The sequence below is a fragment of the Periophthalmus magnuspinnatus genome, chromosome 12 (assembly GCF_009829125.3).
Source record: "Periophthalmus magnuspinnatus isolate fPerMag1 chromosome 12, fPerMag1.2.pri, whole genome shotgun sequence".
NCBI classification, from domain to species: domain Eukaryota; kingdom Metazoa; phylum Chordata; class Actinopteri; order Gobiiformes; family Gobiidae; genus Periophthalmus; species Periophthalmus magnuspinnatus.
In genome coordinates, this window is record NC_047137.1 from 17,349,361 (window position 1) to 17,365,850 (window position 16,490).

The 16,490-nt window shown below is 40.0% G+C and overlaps 1 protein-coding gene across 2 annotated transcripts in view; it reads right to left on the bottom strand.

The window, feature by feature from the left end:
• The window catches only part of tjp2a (tight junction protein 2a (zona occludens 2)), a 53,088-nt gene that overhangs the window by 32,928 nt on the left and 3,670 nt on the right, over nt 1-16,490 (bottom strand). The window contains exons 1-2 of one of the 2 annotated variants that reach the window (XM_055225601.1): nt 12,425-12,579; nt 9,125-9,236 (exon numbers count right to left, since the gene is read on the bottom strand). In XM_055225601.1, the coding sequence (XP_055081576.1) occupies nt 9,125-9,236; nt 12,425-12,531 (219 nt within the window). In that variant the 5' untranslated portion in view covers nt 12,532-12,579. Of the gene's footprint in view, nt 1-9,124; nt 9,237-12,424; nt 12,580-16,490 lie in introns of those variants that run through there. The other variant, XM_033975994.2, reaches the window with a different exon arrangement.

The window sequence follows — 16,490 nt, forward strand, 5'->3', positions numbered from 1 at the left end:
GTTTTAGCAGCGATTAGTATCTGGTATTTCTAGGTTTTACACAAAATCACAACTTTCTATAGTCCAATAATATTTAAAAAAAAAGATGAAGCAGCTGAGATTAAAACTGTTTAAATGCAGATTTTTGTTGTTTTGTTGTGATACAGTGAGATTTTGGGTCTAGTCACTGATAATAATGATCAGGTATGACATCTGGGAGTTTACCATTTAAATATTTCAACAGAAAGTACAATGTGACCAACAGGGAAAACTGGCTCATGGATGTAGCTAACCTGCTAGCCGACACTTTCCAAACAGGAAGTGACCATCGACTCTATAACTGCTGCTGTCAGACTCGTCGTTTTGGTCTTAAATGTTCGTATTAACCCTCTACATGATCCTGGGGTTCATTTTTGAGTTTATTTTTTAACTTTATTTATTTATTTTGAGTTATTGTTGTTTTGTTTTTTTGTGTGTTTTTTTTTTTTTTTTTGGTTATTGATTTTTTTTTTTTTTTTTTTTATTATAATTTTTTGGTTATTTTGAGGGTTTTTTGTTGATTTTCTTTTTTTTTGTCATTTTTAGTAGTTTTTTTATTTTATTATTATTATTATTTTGAGTTTATTTTTCGTTGTTTGTTTTTTTAACTGTGTCCTTAATAACTGTTATTTTGATTTTTTTTTTGTTGATTTTCTTTTTTGTTATTATTAGGGGTTTTTTTTAGTTTTTGGGTTTTTTTAGTTTTTATTATTATCATGTTATTTTGAGTTTATTTTGAGTTTTTTTCTTACTGTCTCCTCTCTCTGTCCCTGTTGCTTCAGACTCATTCTGGTCTTAAATGTTCGTATTAACCCTCTACATGATCCTGGGGTTTTTATTTATTTCACTATTGTGTCTGTAAATCAAGATATGAACATTAATAACAGACAAATCAGGTCCTTCTTTCCCCGAGGTCGCTCCTGTTAGCGTTAGCAACAGGTTTGATTCACAGCGTTGCTAAGCGCCCGCTCCCTGCTAAACCTTTCCCTTCGTGGTCAGAACTCATCTCCAAATTCGCCCCATAACTTAATTTGCCCGGAGCCTCGGCACATTAAGCTTCTGCTGACCTCTAAACATCATTTTCAGATTTTGTTTACCTGTCGTTGCGCTTCTGTTACCGCTAGCATCAGATAAGAGTCTATGTTTAATCCCTCGTGTTTGGCGTCTGATCTTATTGTTCCACTCGGACAATGTTCTGTTTCCGCTGGTCATTCAGGGTTTGATTGTGACATCCTGTGCACTTCCTGTTTGGAGCGGTTTACATGCCAGGGGTCAGATTCGACTTCAGCTTCACGGAGGCGTCTGCGTGCGGACTCGGGATGTCACCGTATCGAGTTAAACGGTTTTAAGATCACGCACGATGACCAAACGCACCACGACCAAAAACAAAAGTAAACAGAACTGCAATCCCTCAGTCGTCCAGGTCGGTTCCATCGCAAAAGAACATTAATTACGTCAACTGGACTAAGGTTTTGTTTAGAGTGAAGACATTTCTCATCTCAAGAGGCTTCTTCAGCTCGGTCATGGTTCTGGTAACTATTCAGACAAATATTTAAGGCAGTGACGTAACAAAACCCTTTGAAAACTGAAGAAACGACTTGGATGAGCGACCAAACGGATTCGTATTAACCCGCTCTACATGATCCTCGGGTTTATTTTTGAGGATTTGGGTTTTTTTTGTTATTGAGGTTTTTAAAGTTTTTTTATTATTTTTTTTTTTTTTTTAGTTATTTTGGGGTTTTTTTGTTGATTTTTTTTTTTGTATTTTATTATTATTTATTTTTTAAGTTTATTTATTTTGAGTTTTTGTTGTTGTTTTTTTTGTTATTGAGTTTTTTTAAAGTTACTTTTTTTGTTATTTTGACGTTTTTTTTGTTGATTTTCTTTTTTTTGTATTTTATTATTATTATTGTTATCATTATATTATTATTATTATGTATTTTTTAAGTTTATTTATTTATTTTGAGTTATAGTTTTTTGTTTGTTATTGAGGTGTTTTTTTTAGTTATTTTCGTTAAAGAAAAAAGGTTCAGTTCTTGTCAATGTTTCTTTAACGATTATCAGAGTTGGAAGAAGTACTCAGTTTTGTTATTTAAGTAAAAGTATTAAAGTACCTGTTTAAAGATGTACTTAAAGAGTACAAAGTTGAAGTATTTTGCGCAGGTTTGGTCTAATAAAGCTTCAAATGTACTGATTTCGATAAAGATTTTTGTTCAACCGAAACAATTGAATCAACAGTTTTTTTCCTACCCGTTTTTATTTGTATATTTTCGTTGCTCAAACTACAAACGCGTTAAAAATAAACCCTCGGCCTTTTCAGCAGCTCTCAAAAGTACTCCCACTACTATTACCTGAAGATATCCCATACACTGCGCCTGTAATGTGTCCCTGGAGTCTTGTTTTCATCAGGACTGACCAGCTGCTGCCCGCTCTGCTCCAAGGACACCGGTCATCTGTCCCGCCCCACGCTGACAGCACATACATCACCCGACCACGCCCACACAAGCCGATCACGACGAGAAAAGCCCAGCGTCTCATATCCGACCCCCACACTGCAGTGCACAGGTGAGCGTGATTTTGATTTTCTTAGCATCTTTTACAAGCAAATCCAGACTTTTTGTATCCATCTTTTTTTATCAGTCTGGTCTCCTCGTCCTCAAACGTGATCGTCCAATCAGATCTGTTTATTTCAGTGACTCACGTGAAACGAAGGAGCTCATTGGTCAACTCCGATTTACAAATAAAATCACATTTCTCTCACCTCAGATCAACACCGTTTAGGCTTCGCTCACTGATTCTGCAGAAATCTGTCATGTTTTTTAGCCCCTTGTGATATATTTTCCCTTTATTTTATTCGATACAAATGGACCGTGCCTGTCCCTGATTGGTTAATCCACCTGTGAAAACAAAGATTCACCGGTGTCCAGACTCACATTTTGTCTGTGTTTATTTTTTATTTATTTTAAAATTGTATTTTAAAATTGTATTTTATTTATTTTATAATGTATTTTATATTTTTTATTTTATTTTTTAACTTTTTTTTTATTTTTATATTTTTTTAACTTTTTTTTTATTTAACTTTTTTTTAACTTTTTTTATTTTTATATTTTAACTTTTTTTTATTTAACTTTTTTTTTTTTTACTTTTTTTTTTATTTTATTTTATTTTATTTATATTTTATTTAATTTATTTATAGCACAGGCACATCTAAAGCACATCTCACAAATAGATTTTTATTGCCATAATCGCCCCAGCCCAACTTGGATCAGGGTTTAAACTTTGAAAAAAGACGTGATCTGGCCGTATTTTCTGTTGCACTGAATGAAAGTTTGTCTTGTGACTTTCAATGAAAAATTTTCTGAACATAAACATTTTTTAGGACCATAATTTCCTCCACATGCAACAAAACCTCGCATTTTATTCTACAGATGCCCTCCCAGTGTCTCCATGAGGTTTAATTCTGCATAAAAACGTCTAACCCTGTAGTTTAGATCCGCACAAACATGTTCTGAAACGCGATTCTTACACAGTATCCGTCTATTTTCTGATTCCTGTACGCACAATGTGAACTCTGAACAGAATCTCATTATTAAAAATCACAAATACAATCACAATGTTTGTCAGAAACGTCGTTCAGGCCGATTCAGACTGAAGAAAAGCAAAAGAGGAGGCTGTACAGTATGTGGTCACTGCATCAGCCTCCAGCCAGTGTCCAGGAAAAGACCTCAGACTGACCCTGACACACACACAGCACACAAACACACACACATACACAGTGTTTACCAGTGGAACATGGTGCGTTCAGGGCCCACAATAACGCCTGGGTCACAATCAGGTCAGTGCCCTTCACACACACAGAAAATATGTGAGAAATGTGGAAAAATAGGCCGTTCCCAGGATTAAAAGAAACACTGGGATCAACTATGAACCAACTATAACACACAGGGTCCATAAAGTCTCAGTTTTAAACAAAAGGCGAGCGATAAGAAACATTAGACTTGTTGTTAGTGGTTGTAAAAGTTTTTAATCATGTTGTATTTGTGTGTGTCCTGTCGATTAAAGAGGCGCGAGGTTGTGTTCTGATTTTAACCTCCTAACACCCGAGCTCGTGCGTTGCTGGTTTATTAATTCCTCTTTGTTATTTGGGCTGATTGGGACCTGATAAATGTAAAAATATGGAGAAATATTATGAGAAAAATGAGGTCCACATATGAGGACATTCTTTTACTTTTTAATGGTTTTGATTGAACAAAATAAAATCACATTTGGATAATGATTTGCAAAAACTATAACAGTTGCGCCTCTTGGAACCAAGTGTCTCATTTGAAAAGCTGTTGACAAATAAATGATAATTAATAAATGATAATTAATAAATGATAATAAATAAATAAATGATAATACATAAAAAAGATAATTAATAAATGATAATAAATAAATGATAACAAATAAATACATAATAAATAAATAAATAATAAATAAATGATAATAAATAAATAATAAATAAATGATAATAAATAAATAATAAATAAATGATAATAAATAAATAAATGATAATTAATAAATGATAATAAATACATAAATGATAATAAATAAATAGATAATAATCAATAAATAAATGATAATAAATAATAAATAAATAAATAATAAATAAATTATAATAAATAAATAAATAAATATTCAAACATTCTAACCTCTTCAAAATATTCTAAATTGAACTTTTTTGCATTGTTGCTGATTTTCTACTTCTAAAAATTTGAATTGTGGCCTAGACAACCCAAAATGCACCAGGTCTCAGGAGGTTAACGTCTTTATTATTCTGTATTCTTCTGTATTCTGTATTATTCTTATTCTTTGCCTCCTTTTGAATGAACCCCTAAGAAATGTCTCCTCCTCAAGAGAAGCACAGTGTGTGTCGTGTTTCTGTGGGTCTGTGTTAAAGATTTCGTCTCGGGAACAAAAATACGAAACATCACTGAACTAAAACCAAAGATACAGATGTGATTGAACCATTGAGTCTCTGCTGCAGCGAAACATGGCAAGAAATCCAGTCCCGTTTTGATAAGCCTCATGTGACTAATGGATTAAACTACGTAAAAACTTTGGAAACCCCTGAGTACAACAAGATTAAGATTAAGATTAAAATATCTGATCAGGCTGAAAAACAATGTAAGGATATGATCTTTATGAACTACAACATTAGAGCTTGTATAGCTAGTTTACTGACATTATCACACAGGGTTTTTCAATAATAAAAACAAAATATCTCAAAATACAGTTGATCGCGGCACCAGGGCTTAAAGGATCTGCTGATAACACAGACTCAGAGATTGAAAACATCTTATTTAATTAAGTATAACTTCTAGAAGTCTATGCACATAAATGTGCAGCAGATATTAGCATAATTTACATAACTGAAAATAATTTGTGGTGTTTTGAATGAGCCTGTCTATAACATGAGCGTGTTGTTCTGTTCTAATGGTCCACACAGCTCCAGGAATCACTGATAGTCCAGGTTTAGAGACATTTTATTCCTAGTTTAGTTCATTTCATTTATTTATTTATATTTATTTATTTATTATTTGTATTTATTTATTTTAATTTGTGTTTATTTTTTTATTTTTTTTATTTGCATTTATTTATTTGTATTTATTTATTATAATTTGTATTTATTTTTTATTTGCAGTTATTATTATTTTTCTTTGTAATTTTTTTTTTTTTTTTAAATTGGCATTTATTTTTATTTATTTTTTCTGGTATTTATGTATTTAATTTTATTTGTATTTATTTATTTGTATTTATTTATTTTTATATTTGTGTTTTTTATTTAATTTTTTTTATTTGTATTTTTTTTTTTTATTTGTATTTATTTTTTATTTGTATTTTTTATTTATTTATTCATTCATTCATTCATTTATTTCAAGCGCATATATCCAGTCCACTCAATGCACATTTCACTTTTTTTTTCTAATTTAAGCTCGAAAAGGAGCGGGAAGAAGAAAACGTATTAAACCCCACCTTTTTCTTCCATTCGAACATAAATTAAATGCTTCCTATTCAGTTGAAAAAAAAAAAATACAATACAGTTCTAGTTAATCCTGGTTTGATCTGGTTTCGTTTCAGTTCATGTTTTATTCCTGGCTGTTCCTCGTTTCCATTGTTCTCCTCTGAGATTCCTCATTTTCCTTCCTTTGTGGAGAAACAAAGACGCACAGTGCACACTTTAGTTTGTTTTGTTCAGCCCGACCCGCCCTCTCCTCCACAGATCCTGTCGTCCCAGTGGAGCAGTCAGACAGTGCCCCCTGCTGGCTCACTGTGCAGCTGCTCCAGGGATTTCTCAGGGTCTAATTTTAGATCAGCGCTGACACATTTATTTTTAGCCGCGTGTCCAGCCTCACAGGATCAGGATCAGAATGATGGCTTCAGTTTAGGGCCGTCATTTCTCATTTTAATCCATTTTTACACTCGTTTGAACAAGTACTGATACTAAAATGTGACATTCACAGGACAGAAATGAACCTTCCCTGAATATGATGAGAATGAACAATCAGAATTAGAACTTTGGTGATAAAGTGCAACATAAAACACACTGAATAAATACAAATACAAATAAGGGCACGAAGTTAAAAAGATATGCTTAAAAAATCAAATCAAATACTTAAAGGTAGAAAATATAAACAACAGCAGCATCAGAACAAACGTGACTTATTAAAGTGGCCGGTGTTATAAAGTGTCCAGTTTAGTGCAAATATTATAAAGTGTCATGAGACAAACGGCAGAGGAACAAACTGTTCTGGTTCTGGTCCCGATGGACCGTCGCCTCCTGCCAGAGGGAAGTGGCTCAAATAGTCCAGGGTGAGAGGTGTCAGCTGCTACACGGCCTGGACTAAACCAGGACTAAAACGGGACTAAAACGGGACTAAAACGGGACTAAAACGGGACTAAAACGGGACTAAAACGGGACTAAAACGGGACTAAAACGGGACTAAAACGGGACTAAAACAGGACTAAAACAGGACTATTCAATTCAATTCATTTGTAGTCATTGTCACAGAAGAACAACGAAATTGTGTTTGGAGCATCCCATAAACTAAACCGGGACTAAACCGGGTCTAAACCAGGTGTAAACCAGGTGTAAACCAGGCCTAAACCAGGCCTAAACCAGGACTAAACAAGGACTAAACCAGGACCAAAAAAGGACTAAGTCAGGACCGAACCAGGACCAAACCAGGACTAAACCAGGGCTGAACCAGGACTAAACCAGGACCAGTCCAAATCTTTATACTGATGTGTCTCTGTATAAGTATAACACACCTACTGCACACTGAGGATTACACACATAGGATAGAACACAAAGTACGAACAAGTGCGGTATCGAGTATCGAGTCTATTCCTTAGTATCAAAATAGAGTTTAAATGTTAATATTTTGTCTAAACTACAGGATTCGCAGGTTGTACGAGTCTGAACTCTGCTCCAAACCATGAGCTTCTATTGACAGAGACTGTAAACATTAACCAGAGACGACCACAGACTGTTTATATAAATGGACAGAGCTAACGTGCTAGCCGCCGCGCTCCAAATAGTCATTTTGGTCTTAAATGTTCGTATTAACCCTCTACATGATCCTGGGCTTTTTATTTCACTATTTTGTCTGTAAATCAAGATATGAACATTAATAACAGACAAATCAGGCGCCTTCTTTCCTCGAGGTCACTCCCGCTAGCGTTAGCAACAGGTTTGATTGACAGCGTTGCTAAGCGCCTGCTCCCTGCTAAACCAGTGTTGTGGTGCAGGAAGAGGCGTTACCTTCAACAACCTCGCTTCTGATTGGCTCTTTGGTTGCTATGATACTCACAGTCGGCTCCAGATTGGCCGCTGTATCTGCTCTAGCGTCGATGAGCTTCATTTGACTGGAGCCGAACGCTGAGGGATGACTCAATCTAGGTCTCAATTAAACTTTAAATAAATTACTCAACTCTAATCTTTCCTCCGTTTAGCTCAAGTCTGAACATGATTTAGTCGAGTGGAAAGCTTAAAAACCCCAAACATTTGCACACACACATTGTCTCTGTCCATCACAAATGTGCTCCAGATTCCACTGATGATTCTGCTCCTCACGTGTCCGAACATGAGAGGTTTGGTGCCGATCGGAGCGTTTTCAGAGTGTTTTGGGAGTATTTTTGGGAGCGTTTTGGGAGCGTGTTTTCCAGCCCATGTCCTGATGGGATTATCTATTAAACAGACTCACCACGCAGCTCCGGGGAGCCATGAATATTTCAGCGCCGCCTGGCAGACGCACTTAGGCAATCAGGAATACCACTTCAGACACGTGAATTATGAACCAGAAAACATGCTCCTTTTCAACGACATAATCAGGAGGAAAAGAGGAGAAGTGTCGAGCCAAAGGACACAACAATAGTGTGGATTATACTACAGCAGCCTGCGAGTTAAAGAGACGTGACCTACTACAGACTGTGACCTGAGGAGACGAGGGGGCGTGTCAAGTGTTTGGCTCAACGGCACAAAGACAACTCCCAGCACTAGCATCGTGAACACGTCTTATGCAACAGTCAACATGTAAACTTGTGTTAGCATGAGTTAGCGTGTGTCGTATGTGTGGCCTGTGTTAGTATGAGTTAGCGTGTGTCGTATGTGTGGCCTGTGTTGGCATGTGTTAGCATTAGTTTGTGTGTGTTAGCGTGAGTTAGCATGTGTTACCCTGAGTTAGCGTGTGTGGCCTGTGTTGGCGTGTGTTGGTATGAGTTAGCGTGTGTTAGCATGTGTTGCCCTGTTGGCATGTGTGGCCTTTGTTGACGTATTAGCATGAATTATCGTGTGCTAGCGCGAGTCAGCATGTGTTATCGTGTGTTATCGTGTGTTAGCATGTGTAATCGTGTGTTAGCGTGTGTTATCGTGTGTTAGCATAAGTCAGCATGTGTTATCGTGTGTTAGCATAAGTCAGCATGTGTAATCGTGTGTTAGCATGTGTAATCGTGTGTTAGCATGTGTTAGCGTGTGTTATCGTGTGTTAGCGTAAGTCAGCATGTGTTATCTGTGTTAGCATGTGTTAGCGTGTGTTAGCGTGTGTTAGCATGCACGTGTTCTCACCATCATGATAGCGGAGAAGCTCCTGGAGGACAGGCGCCTCAGGTACAAATACTGGGCCTCTCTGCTCCAACAGAACCTTCCCCCGGATCTCCACGGCTCACACGACTGCTCCCTGCGACGACACAACAACAGCTTTAAGAACAACAACAACAACAACAACAGCTTTAAGAACAACAACTACAGCTTTAAGTACAAATACAGGGTTTTAGATTTAGGGCTGGGCTGTATGTTTTACGACTTACAGACTTTGATTTTCTTTTCGGGGCGTTTTTGTTCAGTCTTTCTCAGATGTATTTTAAATTACCGTAATACAGGAGTAGTAGATACTGGCGCACAAGCCTAGAGCGCCCTCGTGTGGTTCAGGGCGATAATAACGAAGATGTGAAGTTAGATCTTTTAATAATTTTACACACAAGTCGCACCTCCGGACAAACAAAACAAAAATGACACGAACAGTCTGGAAAATACGGTACATTTGGACACATTAGTCTTGAGATCGCTCCGTCTGACTGGAGTTTTGTGCGTTTGTGTGCGTTTGTGTGTTCGTGTGGCGTTGTGCAGGAGGCGGAGCAGACTCGCGCGCAGGTCTGAACAGGAGGCTCTGCGCTCGGCTCTGGATCTGCTCAGACCTGCTCCACGGCTCCAACGGCACAGCACACGTGAGACGGGACGAGGAGGAAGGAGCTGTGTGTGAAAGAAACGCTGATATTTTCACCCGACAATCAAACTCCAGCAGCACAACTGAAGAACAAACTACAAATGAATAGAAAACATGTCGTCGTCAAGCGTCAGAGTGAAATGATTATGTGAAAGTGTGATTTTAGCTGTATTTATTTTACTTTTGCAGTGGACAGCTACAAAAACATAACTTTCTCTAGAAGTGCTCTCTGCTGCCACACTCCATTGAGATCAATTCAGTGGTCAGTCATTGTAACTGCAAGTAAATTTCCTCTGATTGTTTTTTTTTCTTATTCAGGCCTAAACGTTGCATCTAAACAGTGTTGAAATTTCCCCAAAAATTGTTAAAATGTTTTTCAAAGCATAAAAAGAAACATATGTCTGTATATTTACAATAAAACACAAGTTGATTCATTTTTACAGGCAGTTCACGATGTTTCATGTCCTGAGAAGAATAAAAACACTTGACTGAGGCCTTCATAATTCATGCATCAGAGGGTTAAACGATGACGTAAACTTGTTTCTCAATAAGAATACGACACAGACTTATTCTAAGATGGATGAACAGAGGCCTTGTAGTACGTCTTTTCAGCAATTTCAGGCTATAAGTACTGGAAAAACTCTTATTTATATTCTGTACAAAAAACGTAAAAGTACAAGTCCAAACCTCCAGAACAAGACCACAGTGGCTGATTTGGAGATGCTAAATATTCAGATCATAGACTGTTTATATAAATGGACATAGCTAATCTGTTAGACAAACAGGAAGTGAGCAGGGCTGACTCTGGCTCCAATTCAGTTTCTATTGAAAACTGTCCTCTCTGCTGCTGTCAGACTCGTCATTTTGGTCTTAAATGTTCGTATTAACCCGCTCTACATGATCCTGGGGTTATTTTATTTTATTTTTTTTGTTATTTTTAGTTTTTATTATTATTATTATTATTATTATTATATTACTATTATTATTATTATTATTAATTTATTTTTTATTATATTTTTGTTATTTTGAGTTGGGTTTTTTTTTTGTTATTTTGAGTTTATTTTTTATTATTATTATTTATTTATTTTTTGTTTTGTTTTATTTTTTGTTATTTTTATTATATTTTTGTTATTTTGAGTTGGGTTTTTTTGTTATTTTGAGGGGTTTTTGTTATTTTTTATTATTTTTTTTAGTTTTTCTTTTTTTTCTCTGTTAGTTTGAGTTTTTTTATTTATTTATTTTTATATATTTTGAGTTTATTTTTTGTTTTTTGTAAATCTGTCCCCTCTCTCTGTTTCTGCTGCTTCAGACTCATTCTGGTCTTAAATGTTCGTATTAACCCTCTACATGATCCTGGGGTTTTTATTTCACTATTGTGTCTGTAAATCAAGATATGAACATTAATATCAGACAAATCAGGTCCTTCTTTCCCCGAGGTCAGCCCCTCTGACCAGCGCCACCAATCACACACACACACAGACACACACACGCACACACACCCCGACACACACACAGACACACCCCTACAGACACACACACACGCACAGACATACACACCCCGACACACACACACTCCGACACACAGACACACACATACACACCCCGACACACACAGACATACACCCGCACACAGACACACACAGACACACGCACACACCTACAGACACGCACACACCTACAGACACACACATACACACCGACACACCCCGGCACACAGACACACACACAGACACACACATACAGACAGATACACACAGACACGCACACCGACACACCCCCACCGACACACACACACCGACACACACACAGACACACCCCGACACACACGCACACAGACACACCCCTACAGACACACAGACACACACACCCCGACAGACACACACACACCGACACACACACAGACACACCACTTTCATACTGGGCAATCTGGGTGAAAGAACAACACAAGACTCACTTAGTCGACTTTTTTACAGTCGATGATTCAAACAGGAAGAGTCAGGGTCCATCACCTCCACCCTCAGACCCTCAAATACCAACTCCACCCTCACAGACCCTCTCAGACCACCTCCACCCTCACAGACCGGCTCTTTGTCCAGTTCTCCAAATCCAACTACACAACAGACAGTAGAATAACACCAGTTGAAGCTCTCTCTGGCGCCGCTCCACAGACTGGAGTGGGAACTGCAGCTGTGTTTGTCCCTGACCTGATGAACTGGACAGTGACCCTCCTCTCTCTGGAGCCTCCACAGCCCCTCCACCACCACCACCACCACTGTGACGGGCTGAATAACACAATGTGTACGCAAAAAAATCAACTCAAATCTCCATGGAAACAAACAACTAGGAAAACGTTACAAGCGAGATCTGTGGAGAGGCAACAAATGCACATAAACACCTAAATCAACATATTCATGCAAGTACGGATAAGTTTAATGCCATACTGTGGAAAATTCCAGGCGAAACTTTAAATATAATTGTGATCAAACATTTTTTCTCTAACATGAGCTTCTGTCTGATCCACAGCCGATAAAACGCAAACCAGAGCCAACCTGCTGCTGCCGCTCAGACGGATAAACCAACGGAGCTAACGATTGTCTCACCCAAACCCCAGAGTCTACAGGAGCGGGGGGGGACGCACTCACCCCGGGGGTCTCCACAGCCTCCTGCCCGGGGGGAGCAGCTCGCGTTTGTTCAGAGGCACCACCCCCATGGCCGCCTGCATGATGGTGATGAACTTCTTAAACTTCATATTCGCGCGGTGGGCTCCATCCTCTCCTGCTCCTCGCTCCTCGTGTTGTGGAGAGAGCGGAGCGTGGCGGGGGACACAACCCTCTCCACGTCACTCTCTTATATAACCACACACACACACGCACACACACACACGCCTCCTCCTCGCGTTTATAATCCCCCCCTCGTACCTCCCCCCCCACGCGGCTACGCATCAGCCGTACATCAGCCGCCTTCCCCGCTCTACGCCTGTCCGTCCTGGAGCTCCACGCTGACCCGGAGACCCCGGAGACGAGCGCACGCGGCTGGAGACGATTCAGAAGAGACCGAAACACCCGCATGTCTCACACGTGGACACCCTGATGCCCAAACGGTTTAAACACAGCGCTCCAACGTGTCAACAGAGACTTATGGATCACAAATACGCGTCTGTAACGTCTTGGCTAAGGACTGTCTCAGCTAGAATGTCCCACTGTGGCATTAAATCCTTCTGTCTCCATGGAAACAAATGGGTGACACTCAGTCTAGCTTGTGGAGAAAGCATGTTTTTATTATACAGTGGTCACCCTCATCTTAATTTTTTACATTATTCTCTGTTTTTTGTCTGTAAAACCCCTCACCACACACTTTATACACTTTTCTCACACTCTTACTTCTTCTTCCTTTTTCTATTTCTTTCTTTCTTTTTTCTTTTTCTTTCTTCTTCTCTTTCTTTCATTTTCTTTTTCTATCTTTTTTCTCTTTCTTTCTTATTCTTTCTTCTTTTTCATTTTCTTTCTTTTTCTCTTTCTTTTTCTGTCTCTTTTTTCTTTATTTCTTTTTTCGCTTTCTTTCTTTTTTCTTTTTCTGCTTTTTTCTTTCTTTTTTCTCTTTCTTTTTTCTCTTTTTTTCTTTCTTTTTTCTCTTTTTTCTTTTTCTTTCTTTTTTCTCTTTCTTTTTTTCTTTTTCTCTCTTTTTTTTCTTTCTTTTTTTTTCTCTTTTTTCTTTTTCTTTCTTTTTCTTTCTTTTTTCTCTTTCTTTCTTTTCTTTCTTTTTCTTTCTTTTTCCTCTTTCTTTTTCTTTCTTTCTTTTTCCTCTCTTTTTCTTTCTTTTTCCTCTTTCTCTTTTTTTCTTTCCCCTCACCACACACTTTATACACTTTTCTCACACAGGCGTTCACATTTTCTCACATTTCTCTCTCGTTTAAACTCTCTCAAAGTCCAAACCTTCGTCTTTGTCGGTGCAGAACGTTTCATCGACATTGTGGGTTTTTGTCGGGGAGAAAACAAATCGCAAACGTACAGCACTTCAGAGTCACACTGAGATCCAACGTTTATATACGGAGAGTGATGGACAATGGTCTACAGTCCCTTAGCCAATCACGACGCAGAACACGATGCACGATCGTACGATGTAAAAAAGCATGAAAATTGCTCTAAAAAATATGGCGAAACAGCGAAAAGTGAACAGCGAGGAACAACTGTAATCGAAATGCAGATCTTGTGGACAATATCATCCAGCTAAATGCACATCGAAGTAAATATTTAAACTGTAAACTTTATTATAAATGTGCGAAAATGGCACGGACACGAGTTGGAAAAGCGACAAACCCAAATGCATCTCGTAGCGTCGGGCTGGAGCTGTGACGAGGGAGGTTAAGGCTGCGGCGCCCTGCTGCTGCCGCCGCCGCCGCCGCCGCGCTCTGCTCTGATTAAAGCCCCTCGTGGCTCGCATGCACACACAAATACACACATATACGCGCACGTACACACGCACCACATCAGGATAAGCTCTCAGCCAATCACAGCGCCCGTGATTGGCTGAGAGCTTATCCGATATCTCCGCTACCGACAACAGGAAACGCTCTGATCCATCGGTGGGACTACAGCAGGTCGTTATGTTCGTGCCACATTAGACCGATTATAAACACACTTTCGGATGTCGTACTGGCAACAAAACTCGCCACGCGTGAACTGTGACAGGAGCGCGATTTTATCTTCTACTTTTGGGAAACTTATCACAGATTGCCGTTAAATATTAGATTTATAAATGAACAAAACGACTGAAATATGAACTGATAAACTCAAACAAGAATCACGTTTCAGAACGAGCTTGTGCAGGTCTAAACTACAGGGTTACATGCTTTTACGCAGAATAAATTAACTGTTTTATGGAGGAAAAGATGGTACTTCTGTCGTGTACTGGCGCCGTTAACGTTTGCTAATTGTGTTCGTTCAAATATCCACGTACACATTTTGATTTTGTTATTATCGCAACATTACTTCTAAGTTTCTCGCATCAACACCGACTCCCAGAGGTTGTCCGCCCACCGGGAAAAGGCCCGTGTCTCCTTGTGTGCGTAAATGGACACTGCTAACCTGCTAGCCGCCGCCGCGCTGCTACAAACAGGAAGTGATCGTGCGTTCACTTCCTGCTCCATCGTCCTCTGCCTCCTTTTCACTTTACAATAGAAAACTGGGTAAATTTGCAGATTCCTGGTCAAATCTTAGCGTGCGGCGCCTCCAGTGACCTCTGCAATTTCAAGTACTATGTGACATCACGCAGGACTGTCCCTTCTGATTACAAACACCTGGCTGCAGGGGGCGGAGTTTGGAGTGCGGACACCTGTTTGGCCAGTCACACATTTGAGAGCAGTGTCTGAACTTTCTACTTCACTACAGGGACAGGAGCGATGGGACAAGAGGAAGGGTGGGACAGGAGGAGGGGTGGGACAGGAGGAGGGGTGGGACAGGAGGAGGGATGGGACAGGCTCTGGGTGTTTGATTTGGCCTCAGGTCTCAACAAAAACCAGGACTTAGATCTGAGCCACATCAGAGTTTACACTGAAATAACACGTCTGTCTGCAGACGTCTCCGTCTCCTCCTCCCTCTCTCCTCCCTCCCTCTCTCCTCCATCAGTTCCTCTCTTTGTCTGTAAATCTCCTCCTCCTCTCTCCGCCTCCTCCCTCGCTCTCTCCTACTTCCTGTCTCCTCCTCCCTCTCTCCTCCTCCCTCTCTTCTCCCTCTCCTCCTCCATCAGTTCCTCTCTTTCTCTGTCTCTAAATCTCCTCCTCCCTCCTCCTCCCTCTCTGCTCCTCCACCCTTTCTCCTCCTCCCTCTCTCCTCCCTCCCTCCCTCCTCCCCCTCCATCAGTTCCTCTCTCCTCCTCCTCCCTCTCTCTCCTCCTCCTCCCTCTCTCTCCCCTCCTCCTCCCTCTCTCTCTCTCCTCCCTCTCTCTCTCTCCTCCCTCTCTCTCTCTCTCCTCCCTCTCTCTCTCCATCAGTTCCTCTCTTTCTCTGTAAATCTCCTGGTCCACAGTCCCACGTGTCCACACAGTCCCACGTGTCCACACAGTCCCACATGTCCACACAGTCACACATGTACAGTGGGACATATGGTCCGTCCTCACTGTCCCGTAGTGACCGGACCCGGGCCTGGACTCTCTAATACTTTTACATAAGCATCTCCCTTTGGACCGGTCACTCTGCTCCCTGACCACTGCCTCCTGCTCCTCCGGCTCGCCCCGCCCCCCCGGCTCTCCGACACGTCACACAAAGCGCGCTCCCCCTGACCCACACCCGTGGACACAGGTGGGTGACGTGCGTTGCTCAAAGACACAAAGTCCACAACACACTGATGTGGAAATGAAACCGTCAGCCCTCGAGTCGTTGGATTAGTGTCCAGAGATAAAACCATCTGGATTAGGAATAAACAGATTGACCGGATGAGCTGGAATATGGGCGTCACTTCACCAAAACTGTCCTGTAGTATTTACAGTAGTAGTAGTAGTAGTATTTGTAGTACTCGTAGTATCTCCTGCCCGGCTCAGTCTTACATAAGTCCAGATGTAGCAGCACATGTCTGTCACAGATCAAAGTGACACACGCTCTGCTCATCCCTCCCTCCGTCTGTCTAACCTCTCTCACCATCTCTCCATCATCTTGACCTCGCTCTCCCCTCTTCCTCCCTCCATCTGTCTGTCTGTCTGTCCTCTCTCTCTACT